The sequence below is a fragment of the Ovis aries genome, chromosome 2 (assembly GCF_016772045.2).
Source record: "Ovis aries strain OAR_USU_Benz2616 breed Rambouillet chromosome 2, ARS-UI_Ramb_v3.0, whole genome shotgun sequence".
NCBI lineage: Eukaryota > Metazoa > Chordata > Mammalia > Artiodactyla > Bovidae > Ovis > Ovis aries.
The window spans coordinates 198,256,591-198,283,134 of record NC_056055.1 but is presented as its reverse complement, the minus strand read 5'-3'; the positions used below and the strand labels follow the sequence as shown (position 1 = coordinate 198,283,134).

Below are 26,544 nucleotides of genomic sequence, written 5' to 3'. Positions count from 1 at the left end.
ACTGGAGTGGGTTGCCAAGACCTCCTCCACAGAATCTTCCCAACTCAAGGATCGAACCCAGGTCTCCTGCATTGCAGGCAGATTCTTTACTGTCTGAGTCACCAGGAAAGGCCACATTTTAGTTTTTATAACTAAAGTCTTGCTGCACTTGTGTCTGATGCAGATTTACAATTTTACATTTGTTAACTATGTAAACATTATTGGACTGTCTCCTCCACTAAACTTTAAGCTCTCTGAGGGCAAAACGCATGTCTGTTTTTGTCACACTGAATTGCCAGCACTTGGCACAGTATCAGGCATACAGTAGGTGCCACAAAATGCTATTCTGAAAGAATTAATGGTATCACTCATCGTCTGCTTCTTTTGTTCCGGAGAACTACAGCATTCCTTGGTTTTCCAGTGCTTTTTGTCCGTTGTTTAGTATTTCTGTCCCCCTCCCCACCACCACCCCTGCTCTTTCAGGAGGGATGAGAAGCAGACTGTGCTGCAGTCCCCTGTTTAAACCAAAAGTCTGTCCTTCTAACAAGTCTGTACATATTTATGCAGTGTATTTCCACAGGCTATTTTTTGACATGAACTGTTCCTAAAAATGCCATCTGTAATTTTTTTCCCCTCAGGCTTATATTCAGAAAGTAGAAACAGTTGATATGATTGAACTGGGACAAAGATTGGTGGAGTCTAAAAACTGCCTCGCCTTCCTCATTGAGTGTACCAGCTTTTCCCCAGCTGACATTAGGCTAAATAATAATGTCTTCCAGTGGTATGGAAGAATGGAAGAAATTTTTGATGAACATAGGAAAATCATTAAGGATAAAACAGAACAATATCAAGAAGGTCTTAAGGTAGGCATCATGGATATTTTAAATTATTTTCATTTTCTGGAAATATTTAGCTTCCGACATAGCACTGTCAGCGCCTCTATTTCACAGTTCACATATTTTAGCTCTTTCTTCCCATTAATCTTAGTAGAAGATAGTACACATATTAGATGAATGTGGCATCATTTCTTGATTTTTCAAGGGAGAAAACTTTTTAATACATTGCCCACAAATGACTATTAATGAAAATATTATCTTACACAGTTTATAGTACTCTCTTGAGTTTTTTTTTTTTAGTGTTTATTATTCACTTGCTTGTGCTGGGTCCTCATTGCTGCACAGGCTTTTCTCTAGTTGCAGTGCGCAAGCTTCTCACTGTGGTGGCCTCTTGTCGCAACACACAGACTCCACGATGCGCTGGCCTTGGCAGTGGTGCACACAGGCTCTGGAGCACAGGCTCAGTAGTGGGGGCACATGGGCTGAGCTGCTCTGTAGCACGGGGGAGCTTCCCAGTCAGGGATCGAACCCATGTTTCCTGCACTGGCAGGCAGAGACTTATCCACCGAGTCACCGGGGAAGCCCCACACTCTCCATTTCATCTGGAGTGCCCCACTGTCCCCTACACATGCCTGTCTATCCCGCAGAGTCATTGACTTCCGGAGAAGCCCTTTCAGTCAGACCTCAGTGCTTCTTCTCCTCTGTTCCCATGGTAGTTTTAACACTCTCCATTGGGCTAATTATATTTTCAATTTTTTCTCCCACTAGTTGGTCACCTCTTTGAGAGCAGGCCTTTTATTTTTACTTTTTATCTATTTTTTTTAACCCTACTGGCTAGCACAGTGCCTGACACACAGAAATGCCATGAGTGCTTCATAGCTATGATCTGAATAAATGACACCATATTTTCAGTCTTGTTTTGCAGATAAGAGACTTAAGGCTCCCAGGTGAAGGTGAACAGACTTGTTTCAAGTCAGCCAGTAGAGCTGCTCTTTGATAGCAAGCCTGACCTCTGTCTGCCACACTATAGCAAATATAATTTATTGGCAGAATATGTTTGGAGCATAAATTATAGAGTTAAAAATTTCTTAATCCTTCATTTTAAACTGCAAGGGTATATTTAAGTATTTATTTCTATTTTACATTTAGGCCACTTCAGAATTTTTTTAAACCTATAGAAAATATCATGAATATTAGATGCATATGCTATAATATAATAGATTCTTAGGAAATCATTGGGTGACCCAGAATTATCTATACTTTGTGGTAATGTATACCATTCTACAAACTATACTTCACATTAATGAATTTTTCTTCTCATTTTCCTTCTCTCACTGGGCCAGAGCAATTAATTGCCCAGGGAACTAAAGAGGACAGAAATCAACCTAGATAATCTATAAAATATGAAATTATTTTTAATAACCTAAATTTGAGTTTTGAGTGTTTCATTAAGAGCTGTTTAAGAACCATTTAATTTGGAATGTCTTTCCAATGACATTTTGTAAGAAACCTCTCATTAAAAAAACAGACACGTTTGTTTTACACTAGAAGAGTTTGGTTTTTAGGCTTATAAATCTGTATGTATTTTTCTTTATTTCCTATGAAGTGAACTCATGGGACAAGAAAAATAAATTCAGAATGCTTTGTTTTAGCATTACTAATTGAAGAGATATCTAAATATTAGAATGCAAATAAAGAAATTCAGTTTTTTCCTGTTAGTAAAAATGCTGCTGTTACCTTCATAAGTCTCTAAAAAATTGGAGTACTCTTAGTCCCATACTTGATTATCATGAGTTTTTTTCAAGTGAATATATATTAGCATACTAAAGAATGCCATTGTTTGTTCTTATACATTTTATTCATTAGAATTTCTTACATTGATGATAGAGAGGTAAACTTTCTCTGATTTATTAATTATAGGAATCTTAACCCATTAGTTTTAAATCCAGACTCTTAAAAATTCTACATGTTTTGGATCCCAGTCATCTTCAAGATCATCCTTTTCTTTATATTTTGCCAGTTATGAAATGTAATAATTCTGATAACCATTATAAATTCCAAAATTTTCTCTTGATGCCTAAGGGTTTTTACTCTTAAAAATAGTTACAAAAAACTGTTTTTTATTAGTTACGGTGTGAACGGTTTGTGGAGGAATTGGAAAGTTACGCTAAACAGTCAGAAGAATTTTACTCCTTTGGAGATCTTCAGGATGTACAACGGTACCTGAAAAAGGCTCAGACACTGAATGCAAAGTTGGATTTAGCAGCAGACAAGGTATAATTTAAAAATTCTTCTAGGATGAATTTGTTCAACAGAAAGAGCATTTGACTTTGTATTGGGCATTCACCTTTAAGAAATGGATTCAAAGAGTTTAACGACATTTAATTAGAGATTAACATATATGGCACAAATAGATTTTATAGCCGTGCTTCAGGGAGAAGCAGCATTGCTGTTTTCTATTGGTAGTGATAACATTTTAGGGGCCTTCCTCTTTTATTTTAAAGATAGAGTTGTATCTGCATCTGCTTTTGGAGTTTTATTTTGTGTCTCTTGATCATTTACATTATGTGATAGCACCTGGTTACTGTTTAGATTTCCCACCTTCATGGAAGCCAGCTTAGATTTCATGGCTGTGTTTTAATGGTCCATTGTTTTCTCCCATCAAGCCACTTTGTTTCCAATACCACTATCTCAGAAACCAGTGTTCTCAGTTAGAAGCTGGGTGGGGAAAAGCCATACTCTTTGCCATGTAAGATGTTTGAAATTTTTAATTATATTTTTTATAAAAAGGGGAAATAGAAAAACGGGCTTTTGTGGTGGTTCAGTGGTAAAGAACCTGTCTGCCAATGCAGGAGATGTGGGTTCAATCCCTGGGTTGGGAAGATCCCCTGGAGCAGGAAATGGTAAGTCACTCCAGTATTCTTTTCCTGGGAAATCCCATGGGCAGAGAGGCCTGGTGGGCTACAGCCCATGGGGTTGCAAAAGAGTCAGACACAACTTAGCAATTGAACAACAACAACAAAATATGAAAACAGACCATATTACGATTCTCTAACATTTCTAGTATATTACAAGATTTTGATATTTTAGTTCAGGTAATTAAAGAGTTTATAATAATCTCAGATATGTAAATATATGTTGAGAAAAGAGACATTGTAATTTTTTTTAAAATTGATGCCACTGACATTTAAGTAATATGCATAATTTGCATATCTAGCTCACTCTTTTCAGTTCAGTGGATTACTCCTGTATACCCCCTACATCCTTACAACTTTACTACTTTGCTAAGAGGAAATTAATGCTTTCTTTACATCTCTTATCCTACTTACCTTTAAGACCCAGCTTCAGTTGTAACTTCTCTACAGGAGCATCTATGATTGTGCTATTTCAGAAGGCTCTCTTGTCTTTGAGTGACAGCATTTTAAAAAATATACTATTCAATTTATATTAATGGCTACTGTTCTAAGGCATTTCTTCTGTTGCTTATTTAATAAGTAACTGGTATTTAACTCCTCAACTGGATTACTAACTCCTTGGAATTAGTACTTTGCAATATAATTTTTTTCTGTTTTCCATAGTACCTAACACAATGTTGTGTGTTTAAAAGTATTTAAATTCTTATGTAATAAAAGAAGCTATATCCTCAGTATATCTTGATGGACAGAGACTTCTTTATATGTATAAATTTACTATTTTAACTAACTTAAGAAGTCATTGTTCTCTGAAAACGGTGATAAAAAAGAAATAGGAACGGCAAAAATGAACAAACAAAATACCTAGGAAAAAGAGATTATTATTTTCCAGATATGGCCTAATCTAAGTTTACCTTCAGCATTTGGGGGGTCACATTGGATGTATTTTTATTTATTTATTTATTTTTTGAACATCTACTTCACTTTTTTTTTTTTTAGAAGTTTTTTTTTTTTATTTTTTTAATTTTAAAATCTTTAATTCTTACATGCGTTCCCAAACATGACCCCCCCTCCCACCTCCCTCCCCACAACATCTCTCTGGGTCATCCCCATGCACCAGCCTTTTAAAACTTAATTTTGAATATCATTCCCTTTCAGAGTAGTATGTTTAATACTTGTCCTTTCAGATTGAGCAGTTTAATGCTGAAGAAGAGGCATTTGGTTGGCTACCTTCAATATATCCTCAGCGTAAAAAAATCCAAGATGGTTTGAACCCTTATCTCCGTCTCTATGAAACTGCTGTAGAATTTAGCACCAAATATAGAGCGTGGACAGAAGGACCATATAACAAGGTGAATCCAGACCAAGTGGAAATAGACGTTGGCAATTACTGGAGAGGACTCTATAAGCTGGAGAAAACCTTTCACGATTCTCCCAATGCGTTGGCAATGACCAAAAAAGTAAGAGCAAAGGTGGAAGATTTCAAGCAGCACATTCCTCTCATTCAAGTGATTTGTAATCCTGGTTTGCGCCCCAGGCACTGGGAGGCCATGTCCAGCATCGTTGGTTACCCGCTGCAGCCAGCAGATGATTCCACTGTCTTCTCTTTCTTAGATATGAATCTGGAGCCATATTTAGATAGGTTTGAGGGTATTAGTGAAGCAGCTAGCAAAGAATATTCTCTCGAAAAGGCCATGGAGAAGATGATTAATGAATGGGATGCAATGGAATTTGTCATTCTTCCTTATAGAGAAAGTGGGACATCTATTTTGTCATCAGTTGATGAAGTTCAGATGTTGTTGGATGACCACATTATTAAGACACAAACTATGCGAGGATCTCCTTTCATTAAGCCTTATGAAAAGCAAATGAGGTAATGTGATATTTTTTTGACAGTGTTTATAGTATGTTATCAAAATTATTACTCATATATAATATACAGTTCTTTTTGAAAATTGAGTCTGCACTTTATACTTAATATTTTAAACAGTACATTGGAAGGGATATTAACCTTTATTTCTTTTAGAAGAGTCTTGATACTTTTGCTATTATCTATATTCAGAGCAAAGTAGTAGACAGTGTCCAGATATTCTTTTTTATTGCCCACAGTCCAATCTCATATATTTGATGCTCAAAAATAATCTTATGCCTATGAACATAGTTATAGAACATATAAACAATAAATTGAAGACATTATGTATTTTTCCAAATAGACTAATTAGTTTGTTGTAGGCGACCCTTATCCTGTCAGTTTTTTTCAGTTTTTGTAATCTGTATTAAGCAGTTTATATTTTACCTTAAAAAAGAGTACATCCAAATCAGACTGCTATCTTTATTGTGAATTTACATGGCAAGGGAAAGCTATCTGCTTGGAGATATCAGCCTCTGGTTATGGGTACATTATCCTAAACCTGAGCTTGCCCAGCAATTGGTGTTGGCTCAGTCTCTGATTGCTCTGCCTCCTGCCCAGCTTGCTCCAATATGTTCATCAAGAGTAATTTTTGAACTTCTCTGAAAGTGGCATGTCTAGATTCTATTTTTAAGAATAATGCATGAGGTCATTAGCTAGTGAGAAATTTTCTGCATTGGTAGGGATTAGATAGAGAGAGAGGGAAGAGCACCAGAAGGAAGCAAAAGCATTCATTTCCTTGTGTGAAAGACAAATTTATTGATGCACATGGAAAGGAAAGGCATTTTTAAAAGACATTTTAAAATGCCTGGTGACTTTTTGAACTCCTATATACATTTCTTGGTGTTTGCAATCTAAAATTACAGATCACCACTTATAAATGATGAGTAATATATTAATCTATACATAAAGCCATCCCATATCTAAGTTTTGTTGCCTTTAACCAATCATTCTTCTTTATGGCTATGTTATCTCATAGCATAGTGATTACAACTGTCTAGGTTCAAATCTGGCTCTTTTGTTCATTAGCTTGATGCTTACCTCTATGTACCTTAATATCCCTACTGGTAAATAAATATTACGTTCTGGACCCTGCCTCTGAGGGCTGTTGTGAGGGTAGAGCAAATACACACAAAGACCTTAGAACTGTGATTGTAAAATTATTAGTTTATGCTATAATTATAATATTTATTCTTAAGGAAATTTAGTCATTTTTCCCTCTGTATTTATAAATGAACCAATAATTCATTTTAATTCAAAAATGCCACACTAATATATGGGGTCGCAAAGAGTCAAACACAACTTAGCAACTGAACAGAACAGAATATACTTACGATTGTGTAGGATTTTTAAAAAATGCCTATTATATCTTATCAATTGGAATATTTTCTCTTGGAAAGATAGCCGTTTTGGGTCCAAATTTTTTAAAAAATGAAAAAACAGAATTCATTCATCCAGAATGAATCTTGGATGTAATTACCTTTCCTAAGAAGAAGTTCAGAGTACCTTTGATTGAGAATACCATTACTATCTGCAAAATCTTATTCTTAACTCATACTCTTTGGCTTGGAATTGGATTGCAGAAAGGTTTATTGAGATGACATATATAGAAACCAACCCGTTTGTAGATAGGTGCATCTGTATTAGCATAAATGTTGATGCTATTATTTAGATGCAGATTTTTTAGAGCCAATCTAGTGAGTTATCTTTGATTGTAGGTAGATGAGTGGAAATTGGCATAACAACATTGCATGTACTGTTAACAGTCTAGTTTTGAGTTTTATCATGTGAAACATTTCTTGATTTGCTACTGATAAGCACCACTGTGTTTTGCTTCTCAGGGAGTGGGAGGGCAAGCTCCTGCTGCTTCAGGAGATTCTGGATGAATGGCTCAAGGTCCAAGCCACATGGCTGTATTTGGAGCCCATTTTTAGTTCTCCTGACATTATGTCTCAAATGCCTGAGGAAGGGAGGCGATTTACAACTGTGGATAAAACATGGAGAGATATAATGAAAAGTGTCCTACAAGTAGGTAAAAATCTGTGAGAACATGATTATTTTGTTGAAGTAACATTTTTTTCAAAACAATCCAAGTAAGCCATTGTCTTTTCCCCACATATCTAATATCCCACATTAGATATTATTTTAGAATCCCAGGAGCAAGAAACATCAAAAGGAAAATGGGTGTTTTGTCCTGATTACTTCTTGAGGTCCGAGTTGAACTTGCATTATTTAATGACAGTGGTTCTAGCAGTGGTTCTTGCCAGATGCTCTGTTAGAAAGATAGCAACGCATGCCCAGCATGGGGTGTCCTGTCTATTCTCTGGCTCCCCATTATGGCTGCACCACCTCTGAAGTGTTCTGCGGTGAGAAAGAAAGCAGCATGCCAACCACTCAATCAAGAAGTTTCTCTGTAGGGACTTAAAAAAAAAGAGCTGCAAAGATATATATATATATCTAAAGAGCCCAATAAATACAAACAAAATGCAGTCTATCAATCAAGCAATTAACAGATACAGTGGAGAAACTACAATTTGAGAGAATTTAATAAAAACCAGTAACACTCAAGAAAGTATGGTTTATGTTCGGTCCAAAAGACATGCCTGCAAAGCATAGTTTGTGTGTTAGTAGATGTTAAAATTAAAATAGAAGAAATATTAGTTATTATATCATTAAATGAGTGTGAACTTCTCTATTGGTGTTTTGATCAAATATTGATACAAGTTTATTATAAAGTAGAGAGAGGATTATGTTAAATTTTTTTCTATCCTAAAATGGAAATATGTTTATTTTAATAATTTAAACTTTTAAAATTGTGACTACAATCCTAAATGTTGATAATATTGTATCAATGACAATTATATGATTTGATAGGAAAATATCCCATAAGATGGACATGGGTCTGTTTATTTAATAAGTTTACTTTATTTTATGTAATAATACTTGAAACAAAACATTGTATAAACCAAAATTTTGTAGAATTAATCCCATTGGAATTCCATATTTAAAGAACCTACTGATAAGTCACATTTTTCTTTTTTTAAATTCATTTCTAATTAATTTGCTTTGTAAATTTAGCTTCTCCTTTTATATATTGTTTCCTTACAACATGGAAAAATCCTTGTAACAAGTATATGTTTTTGTTTGGAAAAGGATAATGTTGCCCCCCATTTTTGTTGCCCCCCCAAAAGAATAAAGCCGATGCTTGTATTCTCCTAGTTAATATAATTTTAAAGGTTAAAAAAAATTTTTTTTGGCATTTGATCAAGAGAAGTCACTCAGTCTTGTCAGACTCTTTGTGACCCTATGGACTGTAGCCTACCAGGCTCCTCTGTCCATGGTATTTTCCAGGCAAGAGTACTGGAGTGGATTGCCATTTCCTTCTCTAGGAGATCTTCCCGACCTAGAGATCGAACCCAGGTCTCCTGCATTGCAGGCAGACGCTTTACTGGCTGAGCCACCAAGGAATCCAAATCAGGCATTTCATCAAAATGCTCTTCAAAATTCATATTGCTAAGAAAATTTAATAGTTCAATGCCTTGAAAGAGCAGCTATACTGAGACTAGTAATAATGGAAACAGACTTTTAATTCTACAAAACTGCTGAATTAAAAACATATTAACAAAAAAGCATTACTTACTTTCATTCCCAAATAAGCAGTTTTCTTTGCATGACACTTCATTTACTTTTGCTATAAGATTTGATTATCTTCCTCAACTGCCTTTACCTTTTCTTTTTTTCAGTATGTTAGCATCAGGACAGCTTTTGTCTATAATCTCCAAAGCCTTAAAAATAAACCTAAGTCCATATTCTCTTAGGAAGGCTAATGAGGATGATCTGTACAATCCAGATGGATTAAGTGCTTGGTACAAAAAGTCATCACCTTCACAGTTCAGCTCAGTTCAGTCACTCAGTCGTGTCCGACTCTTTGCGACCCCATGAATCACAACACGCCAGGCCTCCCTGTCCATCACCATCTCCCGGAGTTTACTCAAACTCATGTCCATTGAGTCAGTGATGCCATCCAGCCATCTCATCTTCTGTCATCTCCTTCTCCTCCTGCCCCCAATCCCTCCCAGCATCAGGGTCTTTTCCAATGAGTCAACTCTTCTCATGAGGTGGCCAAAGTACTGGAGTTTCAGCTTTAGCATCATTCCTTCCAATGAATATTCAGGACTGATCTCCTTTAGGATGGACTGGTTGGATCTCCTTGCAGTCCAAGGGACTCTCAAGAGTCTTCTCGAACACCACAATTCAAAAGCATCAATTCTTTGGTGCTCAGCTTTCTTCACAGTCCAACTCTCACATCCATACATGACCACAGGAAAAACCATAGCCCTGACTAGATGGTCCTTTGTTGGCAAAGTAATGTCTGCTTTTCAATATGCTATCTAGGTTGGTCACAACTTTCCTTCCAAGGAGCAAGCGTCTTTTAATTTCATGGCTGCAATCACCATCTGCAGTGATTTTGGAGTCCTCCAAAATAAAGTCTGACACTGTTTCCACTGTTTCTCCATTTATTTCCCATGAAGTAATGGGGTTTCTAAATGTTCTTTTAGAACTATGCCAAGAGAAAAGGCTCAGAGGTTAAAAACAGAATGTAAATGATATTGTTAATATAAATGGCTTGATTGAGGTTGTTTTGATTCCTTAAGGCATAAACATGAAATAATTTTATGTTTTGCTATCTTCTCCCAACTACGCTTGGCCAAAGGCTGTTTCTCACTGGGAAAGGCTCTCCTACTGAAAGTTCAGTGTAATTCCAGAATTTTCCAGCCACTTTTGGTTAGGATAATTTTGTCTATGAAGACTGAGCTATACCTATTTGAGAGCCTCAGTCTCATGTTATATTTAGAGCTCTTCTCTTCCACGTAGTCAGGTACACCTGAGGCTTCTTTGGAGTGTGTGGGTGGGGACTATGCTGTCCTGCACTGCTTTTCTCTTTCCTGTGCTTACCACCAGGTACTGGGACAGGAAGGAGGGAGCGATGACGTAAAGGGAGGGGGAGAAGGTAGAAAGAGGACGGGAAGAAAGAAAGGGAGAAAGAAAAATTCACTGGTGTAACTGATCCAGCCAAATTATCTGCTCTTTTTGTTGGTGGTCATAATTTGGATGACCTCCTGTCTCTGATGCCCATACGCTGTGCCTTTACTCTTGGTCATCACAACTAGTCTAGCTTTTTGACCAACTATGGGCAGATGAAGTCCACAGATTAACTCGTAGTGCACGGGTGAAGACCCGGACAAGTTCTGGTTCCCAAGAGACCCTACCTTGAGCGTCTCCCCTAGGTTTTGTCATCCTTGGCTTCATCTTCACACTGATTGACCAGTGATGGCTTTTGCCACGTTCTTCTCATATGCATCTTTTGCCCCATACTACAGCAGTATTTCACAGGTTTGTAGCCCTTAATTTCACCTGGGGTCTGCAGCACTTGGGATCCATCTTCTCTACCTCTTACTAACCTTGAGCACATGGCCCTTGCCTCTCTGGTCATCCCACCACACCACGTTCTCCCAGAGCCTTTTATTGTTCTGATAGCACTGTAGCAGGTCAGCAGACTGGTGATAGCACAGACTTCTGGATGAAGACATTAGCCTTCTGTCTTTACACGCACTTGCAAAGTTTTCTAGGGGCTCTCTGAGAAGAGAGAATGTGGAAACTAATACGGGAACAATGAATTGCCTATCATTTGAAGTTGAAGGAAGTGGATGATCTTTTGCGTTCATCCAAATTTGACTTTTGATTCACATGAATCTTTTTTATTTCCTGAGTTCAGTTCAGTCGCTCAGTTGTGTCTTACTTTTTGCGGCCTCTTTCACACAAGGCAGGAAAAGACATTCTTGAATTTCTCCCCAAACTTATTCCTTTTATACTCTAACCCCATCTCAATAAATATGAACACTACTCTTCCTATTTTTCAGGCCAAAAGCATAAGAGTCATTGTTTTTCTTTTTCCTTTTACTGTCATAAATATCACTTGGCACCAAGTATCTCACCAGTTTCTAGGGAGCTGGAAAGCTAAAAATTATGTCTTCCAGACTCCTTAACAGCTAAGTTTCTGGAAATGAATTTTATTTTGATGGTTAGGTACACTCATCAGGGATTTGGAAGGCGTACAGCAGCCATCTTCTTGCCATTTTAGCTATTTCTGCTGTCAAAAAATGTCTCTTTTTTTTCCTTTTCTTCAATGTCTGGTCACCAGATTGATGGGTACTTAAAGATGATGATGATGGTGGCTTCCTGACCCCCCTCTCTCATCCTAGAATCATCCAAGCCACCACGGTGTGCTTTTGAATGCAGTCATTCCGCTGGTGGTGTCCTTTTTTTCTTACTGGGGCAGAGATAACCCTTCCAGAAGATCAGTTCCACAGGGTTCTCGGAGTTTTTCTGGAAAACCAGACTGGAGTGTGCTCCCCTAGACCTTTTAGTGATTTTTCGATCACTTAATCCCCTATGTTAAATTTCTTTTTTACTTAATTACCTAGAAAGATCCTGCACTGAATTCTGAATACAGGTATCAAAACCTCAAAGTTGGGATCTAGGATTGTTTACCTGACCCACTTGGGCTTTAGGGTAGTTAAAATCTAGTTACCATCTGAAAATGGAACACTGGTGGTACCTAGCAGGCAGTGCAAAATTCACTTACCCAAATTATGCTACTGGTCTCGTGAAGTGAAGAGTCTGATTTACAAGCAGTGCTTTGGTGGACCAAGTGGCTGCTGGAACAGGTCAATACAGTACAAATTTGAAATACAAGGGATGTGAGATGGGTTGAATTTTTTCTAAAACCCTGGGAAAACTAAAGAAATGGTCTAATTAAAGGCTTAAATTCTCTGCTCAAGATATGGTCAGAGGATTAAGATGCTTCTATGATTACCCTCAGAGAGCCTCTTAATTCTCATAGCTACAATTCTGACATAGCCAAAAATGACAGTCTGATCCAGCAGATTGCCAAATTACAATGTAATTTAATTCACAGCCTTGTCAGATCTGTTCTGTGAACGATAAATTCCTTATTGGGAAAGAGTGGGATGGTGAGAACTGAGAATTGGGGATATTTGAGGGAATTTGATGAACTCTGGTTGCCCTGACTCTCACACTGAGAGCTTCCCTTGCCAGAAGCCTTTTTAGAATTCTAAGGAGTGTGGGAGGTATTGTATTGTAATAGTGCTTGTCTGGGGAGAACCAAAGTTAGATGCAGTCTAATGGTCGTGTTTCAGTGAGATAGTCTCAGAGATGTGAGTCATTCTGTTTACTTACTTATTTCTGCCAAAACCTGCCTTAATAAGATTTAAACAAAGACTGGTTTATAGGTTTCTGCAAAATATGCTTGCATTATTCAGAAGCAAAAATTACAACCCCTCCCCATCTTAGGGGATTGACTCAAAGCGTAGTAGGAAGGGAATCCTTTCAGATGGTATAACGTCAATTAATATTAGTTGTTTGGGGTTTTTTTGACCTTGCCTATAGAGATGGTCAGAAGTGTGGGTCTACATTCAGTTCAGTTCAGTCGCTCAGTCATGTCCGGCTCTTTGCGACCCCATGAATCGCAGCACGCCAGGCCTCCCTGTCCATCACCAACTCCCAGAGTTCACTCAGATTCACGTCCATCGAGTCCGCGATGCCATCCAGCCATCTCATCCTCTGTCGTCCCCTTCTCTTCCTGCACCCAACCCCTCCCAGCATCAAAGTCTTTTCCAATGAGTGATCATAGTCAATAGTAAGCAGTTTGGCTATATGATCAAGGACTTAGAAGAAACAAGATTGAAAGATTGGTAATAAGGAGATCTATCAGGAATCACAGAATAGACTAGAATATGAGTATATCTGTGGTCCATGTAAATGTTTAATAAAAGGTAGTGCTGCCAAAGGAGGCACTTAATATAGTTGACCAGTTGATCTATTTGTGAATGTCAACCAGCATATGCCATTGTATGCACAGTGAGCTGTGAAATGGAAAAATCACATAATGTATTGCCCAAACTGCAGAACTTCTGAAAGAGCAATTAATAAGTAAGCGAGGAAAGCAAGCATAAGCCAGAACTCTCCTCATCAAACTGGGAATATGTGGTCACCCAGGCTACAGGCAAAGAATTCATAATGGCAGAGATGGGAATTATGGAAGGATTCGCCATTATGGGCTGTCCCTTAACCAACACTGCAGAGCATCCAAGCTGCCAACATCAGAAACGAACAAAATGCTTCTGACACAGGATCACACCTGAAGGGACCAGGCAGCCATTTAGAAGGAATTAAATACAGTGCACCTGTTTCAGAATAGAAGGGATCAGTGATTTGTCTGCACCAGAGGACTTTCCTTTCCAAGTTTCTGCCAACACTGTCATTCATTGACTTACTGAATGACTTATTGTCACAGTTTCCATACAATACTGCTTCTGCTATGGTATTCACATTACAAAGGAAATGAGGCAATTAACTGATACTCTTTAAGATTTACAGATCCTAATGTGAACATTGACCTTATAAAAAGTGGAATGTCTCATGCTGAAGACTCAGTTGATATATGAGCAGGAAGAAAATAGTTTGTGAGTTTGGCGTGCAGTTCTAGAGGATACATAGCCCATATTCTCATCCAGCTCCAAATAGTTTCTCCCATATGCACAGTTCATGGGTCTGGGAATTAAGGAGTGAAAATGATGTTGACTTTTCATACTAGTTCACCCAATAAACAACTCACAACAGTTCTGCTTCTCAACTTTTGGTCTTGCTAGTTGAAATATCTTAGTATCCAGGGGAGAAATGCTTCTGTATGGGACATAGCAGTAGTTTCATTGAGTAGGAAGTTCTTGATTTACTCACTTTACCCTTTTACCTCTCTGTCCTTATAACTTTCCACCTTACTAATTCTATTCTAGCCACACTAGCTTCCTTTTTTGAATCACACATGCCAAACATGCCCTAGAACCTTTGTACCTACTGGACTCTGTTCTTCCAAATAATCTGCAAAGCCGATCAGTGTCTTTGCTTCCTGGAGTCTTTTCTCAACTGTTCCCTTTATAAAGAGGCTCACACTGAGCACTGTGTTTAAACTAAAACCTGCCTTTGCCTTTTCTGGCCATCCTGATGCCCCCTTTTCTTGTTTGCAGCATTCATTACCTTCTAACTGACTATATGATGTATGAATTATTTTGTTATTTATCACCTGTCTCCTCTTGGAGGCTGGGGTCTTTGCTTTGTTCACAGTTGTGGCCCAAGCACTGAAAACAGTGTGGGGCATGTAGCAGGCTCTCCAAAATTATTTGTCCAGAGTGAATGAATAATTAAATTGAGATTAATCCTTGAATTGTTGCTAGTTCTAAGAATTCTGAGTTCATTCTGAACAACCTTCTCTAAAAATTCAGTGTTAGATAACTCCTGAGTCCTAAGAGCTGAAGTAATCCTAGAAACATCCTGTATCTTGAAAGGATTTCTATTTTTGGTGAGGTCGAAGGATCTGAAAGTTGCAAGGCAGTATAAAGGTCTACTTGGTGAATCCATGTTTCCTTTCTAATGCTTAATAGGTTTAGTGAAAATCTGACCAGTTTTCTGTTGTCCAGGGGTTTCTGATTAGGAAGTTTATGCTTTTGGAAGTTTAGTGAACTGGCTTGAGCTTAATTCCATTAAGTGTACTTTCTATGCAGCTTCTCATGGCAGCAGTAATTAGAATGCCCTCTGTATACCCCCAATTAAAGTTTCGGGCCCTGATATCACCGGTACTTGCTTTAGAAATGTAAATTAGCCAGTAGTTTGTCATTTGAACAGATGAGAGTGGTGATACTTGGGAAGCAAAAGAAGACACCTAAAATTTGTAAAATTATCCTTTAACCAAAAAATATGGTAGTTAATAATTTCTTTTCCTCTCCGGAAGATAAAAAGTAATTTAAGTGTCAAAGGAGTTGCACTTAGTTTCATGTTTCTGGTAGCTTCCTGTTTTAATATCTTACTGTTCTATCTTGACAGCATTAGCTAATGAGTTGGTACAGTAGGAAAACTTCAAAACTTTCTTTTGTTGGTACAAAAAAACTTCTTTAAGTTTGTGTTTCTGTGAACTGAACTCATCTTCATTCACTCAGTCAGTCAACAGATATTTATGGAATGCTTACTCTGTACCAGAATTTTGTGGCAGTGCCAGTGTGGAACTTAAAGCCAGTTTTATTTTACTATGATAATTATCTCACCAGAAGGAAGGCAGTTTATAAAATGTTCATTTTAGCTCCATTAAATCGATAGCATGATGTAAGTGACTTGCTCCATCCATTCCCCCAGGGTAGTGTCTGTTTGTCTCTTTCTCTAAGAGACATTTATAGAAGGTGAAATGGAAAGGGGAATTTCAAGCATATGTGTGTTCTAGGCACCATATCAGGTGCTTCCAATATTTTGTCTAAATGATCCTCATAACAACTTTGAGAGATGACTTTTATCCCCATTTTAAAGATAAAGAGACAGAGGCTCCGGTTAAATGATCCAAATTCACACAGGTAATAAGAAGGATGTTGGTTAGGAACAAGGCTCTGCTTTCCTTCATCTGATGCAGTTTCTATTCTGTTTACCTTCTCATGGAGAGAGAGTTCCTAGTCAGGATAATGATTACTTGTCTATATTTTTTTCTTAAGACCATATACCAGGGTACATAGATTATCACATATATATTCATTCAGAACTAGCATATTTGGTTCAGAGTCTTAAACTGATCTAGATTAATAGGTTTCACATCAGGAATTCAATAAAATTGTTTTCCTACTCAAATGCTAAGTGTTTCCAGAAGTACTTCTTTTGTAATTATAATATTTAGGGAAAGAAATATGAACTGTTGTTTTAAATAACTGAATTTGTTAACTTTCAAATCTGCGATCTAAAATAGCGAATTGTGGTATATTCTTTGGCTGAAAATAAAACATTGTTAATTTGTGAAAGGAATTTTTCACATTTATTAACAACTCATTTTTTCCCCCAACGAAGAAAACCATACTTCTCCAGAAGGTGGCACTCTAAGAACATCATTTTAATTTTTTTAATCAAGTACAAGAGTACTATTCCATACTTTTTTTTTAATGAGTTGCACATTAAATTATGACCTGAGTCTCTGTCATGCTGACTTTTGTGTGCATTTTAAAATGTTTATTTGAAGTATAAAACTCTTAGGAAATATAATAAAATGCCTTTAGAAAATTGCAGCACTTTATAGATAAGTGAATTGTATGTGTTGCATATTTCATATGAACCTGTTCTACTGAAAAAACAGGTATTAATGATAATTATTTTGTTCTTTGATTAAATTTCTGTGTTCCCATTATGTTGTTATATTTTAAAACAAAGCAGAAAATTATCTTTCTTTCCAGTCACATTGAAAGTCTATTAACAAAAACATTTTCCTGCAGTGGAATCAAATTTCTGTATGAAACAATTTACAGTTGAAATTTTTGATTGATCTTTCAGTGAATACCAAACTCACTTTGGCTAAGTACCAGAAATAAGTTTAGTGAACTGAGGATCCAGTTAACGTGGCTTTTATGTAATTAAAGAGGCTGGTTAGATCTAGACCAGGCAAGAGCACTTTGAAAAAAAAGTATTCACTTTAAAATTTGTGTAACCTTTGTTATATTAAAACCATGCAATCTCAGCTATAATATGAAGTCAGTATCTAGTATTTTTGAGTTGTGAATTTTCTTTTATTTTTAGGATAAACATGTTCTGTCAGTTGTAACTATTGAGAGGATGCTGGAGAGGCTGAAAAAATCTAATGAGCTTTTGGAACTCATTCTTAAAGGACTTAATGAATATTTGGAAAAGAAACGTCTCTTCTTCCCCAGATTCTTTTTCTTGTCTAATGATGAACTTCTTGAGATCCTATCTGAGACTAAAGATCCCACTAGGTAAGTAAGGCATATCAATATTACTATATATATCATAATGCGTACATCATACATGGCTAAGTTGATCTGCTTAAATTTAATTTTCAGAATAATGCAGAACTTGTATATGATTGTCGTTGTTGTGTTAGTCTCTCAGTTGTGTCTGACTCTTTGTGACCCCATGGACTGTAACCCTCCAGGCTCCTCTGTCCATGGGATTCTCCAGGCAAGAATACAGGCGTGTGTTGCCATTTCCTCCAGTTATATATGATTATGTTATATAATAACTCAAGACTGCTGTAAATCATTCCTGTAATCAACTTATTTGATGATTAAAACATAAGAAATACCATTGAATTATATTTTTCTAAGTCTGGGATGGGTTTCTCTTTTTATCACATATTGTCTCACAGATTTTTCAGAACACATCACTATTCTGCATCCCATGCAGAATAAAAGTCAGTGCCCTCTCGGTGCCTTGCAGTCACTCACCAGGTACTACACCATGATCCTTCCTATTCATCCCCCACTAGCTTTCTTCTTGTTTATTCTTCTACAGTCCTTGCAATTCTCCCATAGAAGAGTCAGCCTCCTCCCTCAGCATATTGTTCTCTTGGCCTAGGATCCTCCTCACCCGAATATTCTCAAGACTTCTTTTGTTGTTATTCAGTCGCTAAGTCGTCTCCAACTCTTTGTGACCCTGTGGACTGCAGCACACCAGGCTTCCCTGTCCTTCACTATCTTCCGGAACTTGCTCAAACTCATGTCCATTGAGTCGGTGATGCCATTCAACCATCTTATCCTCTGTCATCCCCTTCTCTGCCTGCCTTCAATCTTTCCCAGCATCAGGGTCTTTTCCAATGAGTTGCCTCTTTGCACCAGGTGACCAAAGGTTTGGAGCTTCAGCTTCAGCCTCAATCCTTCCAATGAATATTCTGGATTGATTTCCTTTAGGCTTGACTGGTTAGATCTCCTTGCTGTCCAAGGGACTCTCAAGAGTCTTCTTCAGTACCACAGTTTAAAAGCATCAGTTCTTCAGTGCTCAGCCTTCTTTATGGTCCAGGTCTCACATCCTTACATGACTACTGGAAAAACCATAGCTTTGACTATACAGACCTTTGTCGGCAAAATGATGTCTCTTCTTTTTAATACCCTGTGTAGGTTTGTCATAGCTTTTCTTCCAAGGAGCAGGCATCTTTTACTTTTGTGGCTCAGTCATCATCTGCTGTTATTTTGGAGACCAAGAAAATAAAATCTGACAATTTCCATTTCCTTCTCCATCTGTTTGCCATGAAATAATGGGATTGGATGTCGTGATCTTAGTTTTTTGAATGTTGGCTTTTAAGCTAGCTTTTTCACTCTCTCCTTTCACCTTCATCAAGAGGCTCTTTAGTTCCTCTTTACTTTCTGCCATTAGAATGATATCGTCTGCATATCTGAGGTTATTGATATTTCTCCCAGCATCCTTGATTTCAGCTTGTGTTTCATCCAGTCTGGCATTTCACGTGATGTACTCTGCAAAACCTGCCACTCAGGAAGGCCTTCCCTGGTCACTAGCTTGCAACCCCTTCTACCATCCCCTAATCACCTTTCCTGAGTATCTTCTCGGCCTTGTTTTTTTTTTTTTTTTCCCAGCAAGCTTACTTTGTCATCTGGCTTACTCTATAATGTGCTTATTTGCTTACTATTTGATTTCCTCCAGCAGAACATAAGCTCCATAATGGCTGAGGTTTTTTACCTTTTTATCCCTACAGCTGATTCCTTAGAAGGGTGTCTAGTATATATCAGACAGTGGTTAGATATTTGTTACAATCCCTAGTTTTGTGTCTTGTGCTTTCAGAGTAAGAGATAAGCAATCTAGAACATGCCCAAAATGAGGAATTTAGTCAGTTCCATCTATATTACAGTGCGTAGGCCAAAGTTGGGCACCTTCCAAGTAGCTGATTTATTTAAAGTTCTAATCCTGTTGTATAATTTGCAAGCAGTCTCTGAAGATACCAGTTTAAATATCAATATACTTTGGTGCATTTGAAGATTCTTCAGATTAGTGTTTTATCTGTTGGTCGAGATTGATTTGGTCCTTATATTACTTTTTATGTCTTTCAATTCATTGTGCTGGAAACAAAGCCTCATGTAGCCCTTATAATAGTTGTAATTTTATAGGTCTTTTGTGATTATTCAATTAATGATGACCTCCCACTTGACTCCTGTATGTATATGCCATGTGTATGTTTTTTTCCCCTTCAACACTTCATCTGCAGCATCTAGCAGGGGCCTCACACATAATGCACATTTATGAATTTTGAATAAAGTTTGGAATACACAGAACATTGATATTTAGGGAATTCTTTTATTCAGTTAATTATTTTAAACATTCTTTTTCCTGACAGAGTGCAACCTCACTTGAAGAAATGTTTTGAAGGCATTGCAAAGGTGGAATTTACAGAAAGTTTGGACATTACTCACATGAAGAGTAGTGAGGGAGAGGTGGTGGAACTCATAGACACCATTTCAACAGCCAAAGCCAGAGGTCAAGTGGAGAAGTGGTTGGTTGAGTTAGAGAGAGTTATGATTAAATCCATCCACAAGGTAGCTGGCTATATTTATTATTATTTCTAGTAAAGATGATAGAATGTTAATGTATTACTGATACATGTACTGTTATTTAGACAAACTGAGTCATAAATTATCAATTCAATAATAATAGATTGAAGGCAAAGATATGGTCTGTGGTACTATTTTTGTAATGACTCAACCTGGGTTTTTTATCTTGAGTCCGTCTCATTTCTTGTGCTTTTGATATTAGATACACTTTAATCGACATGGTCTATCTTTAGTCTTGTCTAGGAAGCACCTCTCTACAGTTTCACATCAGTTTCTATGGTGCTTTCTTTTGTTCTATGCATATGTAACATATGTACCAAAATGTTAGAAAATCATTAACAGTTACTTCACATCTCACATTAACACATTATCATCTCAATCATTTGTAATATATTTTTTGTTACTAGAGAATTTTAAGTCATGGAGGCAAATAGATATTAGTTGAGCAGTTAAATTCATTTTTTACCATAGTGTGAACTTATCATTCAAGTTCCTTACCAGGAGTAAAAATCATGATTCATCAGGGAAGCGTGAGGGCAAGAACTAAAAGGAGACATGACATCAGGTCCTAATCAACAGTTTTCACTAAGTTTTCAAATTCTATCATACACTATTGAAAAATTCATTGAAATCCAGGTATTTAATATACATCATGTACCTTAATGCCCCTTTCTGTCAAATATAATTTGAGTATCTGCTTGAATTATATTTGTTCAATAGGTGTAAAATCTTTTGGACAGTTTCCCATTTCCCCCTATTATGGACTAAATTATAATGAACATCCTTATGATAGAGATGGCTTCTTTGAATTGTTTATTTTCTCATGATACCTTATATATATAGGATCACTGGACCAAAGAGAATGAGCTTCCATAGGTCTTGATAAGTATTGACAAACAATGTGTTCATTTATGTATCTATTAACAATTAAATGAATTCTACTTTGACCATTGCTTAAATTGATTACATGGTTTGTTAATTGATGTGTGCAGTGATAACTCATTAATTTAGACATATTTAATACTATTTCAACTAATCTTTTAATTTTGCCAATGTATTCAGATAAAATATTTTGGTTATCATTTCAGACCATTAAGTTGGGTTGGCAAGGAATGGTATAGGAAATATCTTTTCCAAATGTTCATGTGTAAGTTGGTGGGAAAATGCAAGTAAATGCAATATAAAATACTACAGATAGGAGATGTGTGTTACTGTGTTGTGTTGTATGTTATTTGCATGCTTGAAGGGCTACTGTGTGCCTAACATATGTGAATTTTGGGTCATTTGTAAATGATAAAATATCATGTTCTTGGCACCTTTGCTCCTTACCTTATTGTGTTATCATGGGTTTAATGTAGATTATACCACCAAAATATATTTAATTTTTCATATATGGTATACATAGTTAGTATTATATTTTATATATGATATCATAGAACTTTCTGTAATCATGTTTGTCCTCTTCCAACTATATAGAAATCTGTGAATTAGATTATATGCTTCCCTCTCCTTCTCTCCACAGAATCCTTCTAGAACACATATATATTTCATCCTTGGCATTTCTCTACTGTTCCTTCTAGTCTTTCCAGTGTTTCTCCCATTTCTCCCTTTTCACCTGCCTTTTTTGAGGCTACTTGTGGCCTTTTATTAATACATTTTCTTTATTATCAATAGTCAGCATTGCCCTCCATTTCAATTCAGCTCTGTAAATATCCCAGCTAAACTATAAAAGTCCAGAAAGGTTCACATACCCTCATATATTTCCCATAAGAATGTAACTTCGACAACCTTTTCAGAAATTCAGACACTGACATGGCCATCACCTCAGCAGTGCAGTTCCGTTCAGCTCAGTCGCTCAGTCGTGGTGACTCTTTGCGACCCCATGAACCGCAGCACGCCAGGCCTCCCTGTCCATCACCAACTCCTGGAGTTTACCCAGACTCATATCCATCGAGTTGGTGATGCCATCCAGCCATCTCACCCTCTGTCGTCCCCTTCTCCTCCTGCCCCTCAATCCCTCCCAGAATCAGGGTCTTTTCCAATGAGTCAACCCTTCACATGAGGTGGCCAAAGTACTGGAGTTTCAGCTTTAGCATCATTCTCTCCAAAGAAATCCCAGGGTCGATCTCCTTCAGAATGGACTGGTTGGATCTCCTTGCAGTCCAAGGGACTCAAAAGAGTCTTCTCCAACACCACAGTTCAAAAGCATCAATTCTTCGGCACTCAGCTTTCTTCACAGTCCAGCTCTCACATCCATACATGACCATTGGAAAAACCATAGCCTTGACTAGACGGACCTTTGTTGGCCCTTACTATTTTTGGTTGATATAATAAATTAGACTGATTGAAAAAGTGGGTCTATGGATCCACTGAAAACATATGTAGCAAAGCACATGACTTGGACTTCCTGAATTTACAACTGTCAACTCTCTGTGAATGAAGTCTATATCCACCCTATCAGCATAGCCTTTGGCACCAAAGGGAGCAAGATCTGGAAACACAGGAAAAACTTTAGAGGAGTTATGTAGTTTTCCTGATGTGCATGTACACATGTGCACATGGCTGAGTGGGCATCTGATTAAGTTCAAAGTAAATAATTATCTGAATTTGCAGGATCTCATTTTGGATTTGAACTTACATTTTGTAATAAAATTGCTTTTTTTTTCAATCCAAAATTATCTAAGACATCTTTGGCTGGTCAAAGAAATCTTTCATATAATACGGTTCATACAAATAGATTATATATCAACAAAATAAAATGCTATATAAAATATTTTTTTTGCACACTGCTGCTACTGCTACTAAGTTGCTTCAGTCATGTCCGACTCTGTGCGACCCCGTTTGCTCACAGGTGTATGAAAAAACTTTAAAAAGTCTATTCACATGATTTGAATATTCATAACTGGCTAAAATGTAAGAAGTAGAGCAGTACAAGTTAATCCATTTAGAGTTAGCTCTTCATTGTTTAGCTTGTTCAAGTAAAGTGTGAAACTGTTTACCTTTAAGCATTTTCTTTTTCAATTAGGTAATTAAAGATGCAATTCTTGCCTATACACAATGTGAACGAATTAATTGGGTAAGAGAGTGGCCTGGACAAACAGTTCTCTGTGTATCTCAAACCTTTTGGACATTAGAAGTACAAACAGCTATTGCAGAAGGACAAGAGGTAGGTTTTTATTACCCCGAGGTTTTTCAACATTTCTTTAATAGTGATTATTACCAAAATACAATTATTCTAAAAAATTAAGACCATCTACCCAAAAGCCAAGGATCCTGGAGCCTCAATCTTGTTATTATATACATTTTTATGCTTTCAAAAATAGTGATAATAGGACAAAGAAACTTCCTAAACTTAGAAGGATTAGGAAGAATTACATAATATAATTCTCTTTTATGCCCTCAATAAAACTACACTATGAAGTATGTTGTGCTAAGTTGCTTCAGTCATGTCTGACTCTTTGCAACCCTATGGACTGTAGCCCGCCAGGCTCCTCTGTCTATGGGATTCTCCAGACAAGAATACTGGAGGGAGTTGCCATTTCCTACTTCAGGGGATCATATACCCATGTGAATGCAGAGTTCCAAAGAATAGCAAGGAGAGATAAGAAAGCCTTCCTCAGCAATCAAGGCAAAGAAATAGAGGAAAACAACAGAATGGGAAAGACTAGAGATCTCTTCAAGAAAATTAGAGCTACCAAGGGAATATTTCATGCAAAGATGGGCTTGATAAAGGACAGAAATGGTATGGACCTAACAGAAGCAGAAGATATTAAAAAGAGGTGGCAACAATACACAGAAGAACTGTACAAAAAAGATCATGACCCAGATAATCACGATGGTGTGATCACTCACCTAGAGCCAGACATCCTGGAATGTGAAGTCAAGTGGGCCTTAGAAAGCATCACTACGAACAAAGCTAGTGGAGGTGATAGAATTCCAGTTGAGCTATTTCAAATCCTGAAAGATGATGCTGTGAAAGTGCTGCCCTCAATATGCCAGCAAATTTGGAAAACTCAGCAGTGGCCACAGGACTGCAAAAGGTCAGTTTTCATTCCAATCCCAAAGAAAGGCAATGCCAAAGAATGCTCAAACTACCACATAATTGCACTCATCTCACACAGTAGTAAGTGAGTCAGTCAATCAGTTCAGTCCCTCAGTCGTGTCCGACTCTTTGCGACCCCATGAATTGCAGCATGCCAGGCCTCCCTGTCCATCACCAACTCCCGGCGTTCACCCAAACTCTTGTCCATCAAGTCGGTGATGCCATCCAGCCATCTCATCCTCTGTTGTCCCCTTCTCATCCTGCCCCTAATCCCTCCCAGCATCAGAGTCTTCCAGTGAGTCAGCTCGTTGCATGAGGTGGCTAAAGTATTGGAGTTTCAGCTTTAGCATCAGTCCTTCCAAAGAACACCCAGAATTGATCTCCTTTAGGATGGACTGGTTGGATCTCCTTGCAGTCCAAGGGACTCAAAAGAGTCTTCTCCAACACCACAGTTCAAAAGCATCAATTCTTCTGCACTCAGCTTTCTTCACAGTCCAACTCTCACATCCATGCATGACCACTGGAAAAACCATAGCCTTGACTAGACGGACCTTTGTTGGCAGAGTAATGTCTCTGCTTTTGAATAGCTATCTAAGTTGGTCATAACTTTTTCCAAGGAGTAAGTATCTTTTAATTTCATGGCTGTAATCACACTAGCAAAGTAATGCTCAAAATTCTCCAAGCCAGGCTTCAGCAATACATGAACTGTGAACTTCCAGATGTTCAAGCTGGTTTTAGAAAAAGCAGAGCAACCAGAGATCAAATTGCCAAGATCCGCTGGATCATCGAAAAAGCAAGAGACTTCCAGAGAAAACATCTATTTCTACTTTATTGACTATGCTAAGGCCTTTAACTGTGTGGATCACAATAAACTGTGGAAAATTCTGAAAGAGGTGGGAATACCAGACCACCTGACCTGCCTCCTGAGAAACCTGTATGCAGGTCAGAAAGCAATAGTTAGAACTGGACATGGAGCAACAGACTGGTTCCAAATAGGAAAAGGAGTACGTCAAGGCTGTATATTGTCACCCTGCTTATTTAACTTATATGCAGAGTACATAATGAGAAACGCTGGGCTGGAAGAAGCACAAGCTGGAATTAAGATTGCCGGGAGAAATATCAATAACTTCAGATATGCAGATGACACCGCCCTTATGGCAGAAAGTGAAAGAGGAGAGTGAAAAAGTTGGCTTAAAGCTCAACATTCAGAAAACGAAGATCATGGCATCTGGTCCCATCACTTCCTGGCAAACAGATGGGGAAACAGTGGAAACAGTGTCAGACTTTATTTTTCTGAGCTCCAAAATCACTGCAGATGGTGACTGCAGCCATGAAATTAAAAGACACTTACTCTTTGGAAGGAAAGTTATGACCAACCTAGATAGCATATTGAAAAGCAGAGACATTACTTTGCCAACAAAGGTCCGTCTAGTCAAGGCTATGGTTTTTCCAGTGGTCATGTATAGATGTGAGAGTTGGACTGTGAAGAAAGCTGAGTGCTGAAGAATTGATGCTTTTGAACTGTGGTGTTGGAGAAGACTCTTGAGAGTCCCTTGGACTTCAAGGAGATCCTGGGAAGCCCTATGAAGAGAAGATATTAATTGACTTGTTTTGACTATTTTTATTTTTTCTATTATTTTTTAGTTAATATTTTGAGTAAAGCTTGTTTTTAGTTATTCTAGAAGATATATGAATTTACTATTATTAATTGAATTGCTATTATTAATTAAAAACAGAAACTGCATTCAGTGCAATATTCTTATCCTTAAAGTAGGATTTCAAGCAGATCAACTTTCACTTGACTGATGGGCCAATCAGAATCCAGCAGTTGCAAATGTTGTTTAAAACCATGAATTTTAAACATGTTTTTTTACTTGGAGTTTGGCCTTATTGTCTGTACGGTATTGGGGAACACTGAATGTTGGGTTTGAGAGTCTTGTATTCCTTGTAAGCAAGCAGATGTCATAGAGGAACAAGCTGAGTAACACATGCTTAGTTCATTCCAACTTACCACTTCTCCTCTGGGAAAGAATAAAGATGTGGGGCAGAAAATCAGGGATTTTAAGGGAAAAAGTCTTTCTTCATGCAGTCTTTCTTACTGCAATAAGCCCTTGGATACTCCTGGACTCTTGGCTCTCTGTCTCCATGTGCATTTTTCTTTTTTCCCCAATGAGTCCAGAAACTTCATTTTGTCTTCTCATTGTGAAGCTACCATTCAGCCACCTCCCCACACAAAGGGATTCCTCCATTGCCAGTGTGGGTTACTGGGGATACGTGTAGCCTTCTGGTTCTTACTCCTTGCTGGCCCCAAACCACCAGGAAAGCTTTTTCATTCATTGTTGTGGGAAATAGAGGGGACAAAGAAACAAGTTTGTTGTGAGCAAACTGGGCAAATTCACGGGCATCTTCC

General features: G+C 37.5%; 1 protein-coding gene across 3 annotated transcripts in view; it reads left to right on the top strand.

Annotated features, from left to right (window-relative positions):
* DNAH7 (dynein axonemal heavy chain 7) overlaps positions 1 to 26,544 on the top strand; it is a 266,322-nt gene that overhangs the window by 71,639 nt on the left and 168,139 nt on the right. For all 3 annotated transcript variants that reach the window (XR_006058804.2, XM_042244009.2, XM_004004780.6), the window contains 7 exons: positions 618 to 842; positions 2,943 to 3,089; positions 4,915 to 5,600; positions 7,478 to 7,664; positions 17,316 to 17,509; positions 19,879 to 20,077; positions 23,118 to 23,258. Coding sequence is in view for 2 of the 3 variants with exons in the window: in XM_042244009.2 (XP_042099943.1) it covers positions 618 to 842; positions 2,943 to 3,089; positions 4,915 to 5,600; positions 7,478 to 7,664; positions 17,316 to 17,509; positions 19,879 to 20,077; positions 23,118 to 23,258 (1,779 nt within the window). In the remaining variant the exon portion in view is untranslated. The remainder of the gene's footprint in view (positions 1 to 617; positions 843 to 2,942; positions 3,090 to 4,914; positions 5,601 to 7,477; positions 7,665 to 17,315; positions 17,510 to 19,878; positions 20,078 to 23,117; positions 23,259 to 26,544) is intronic.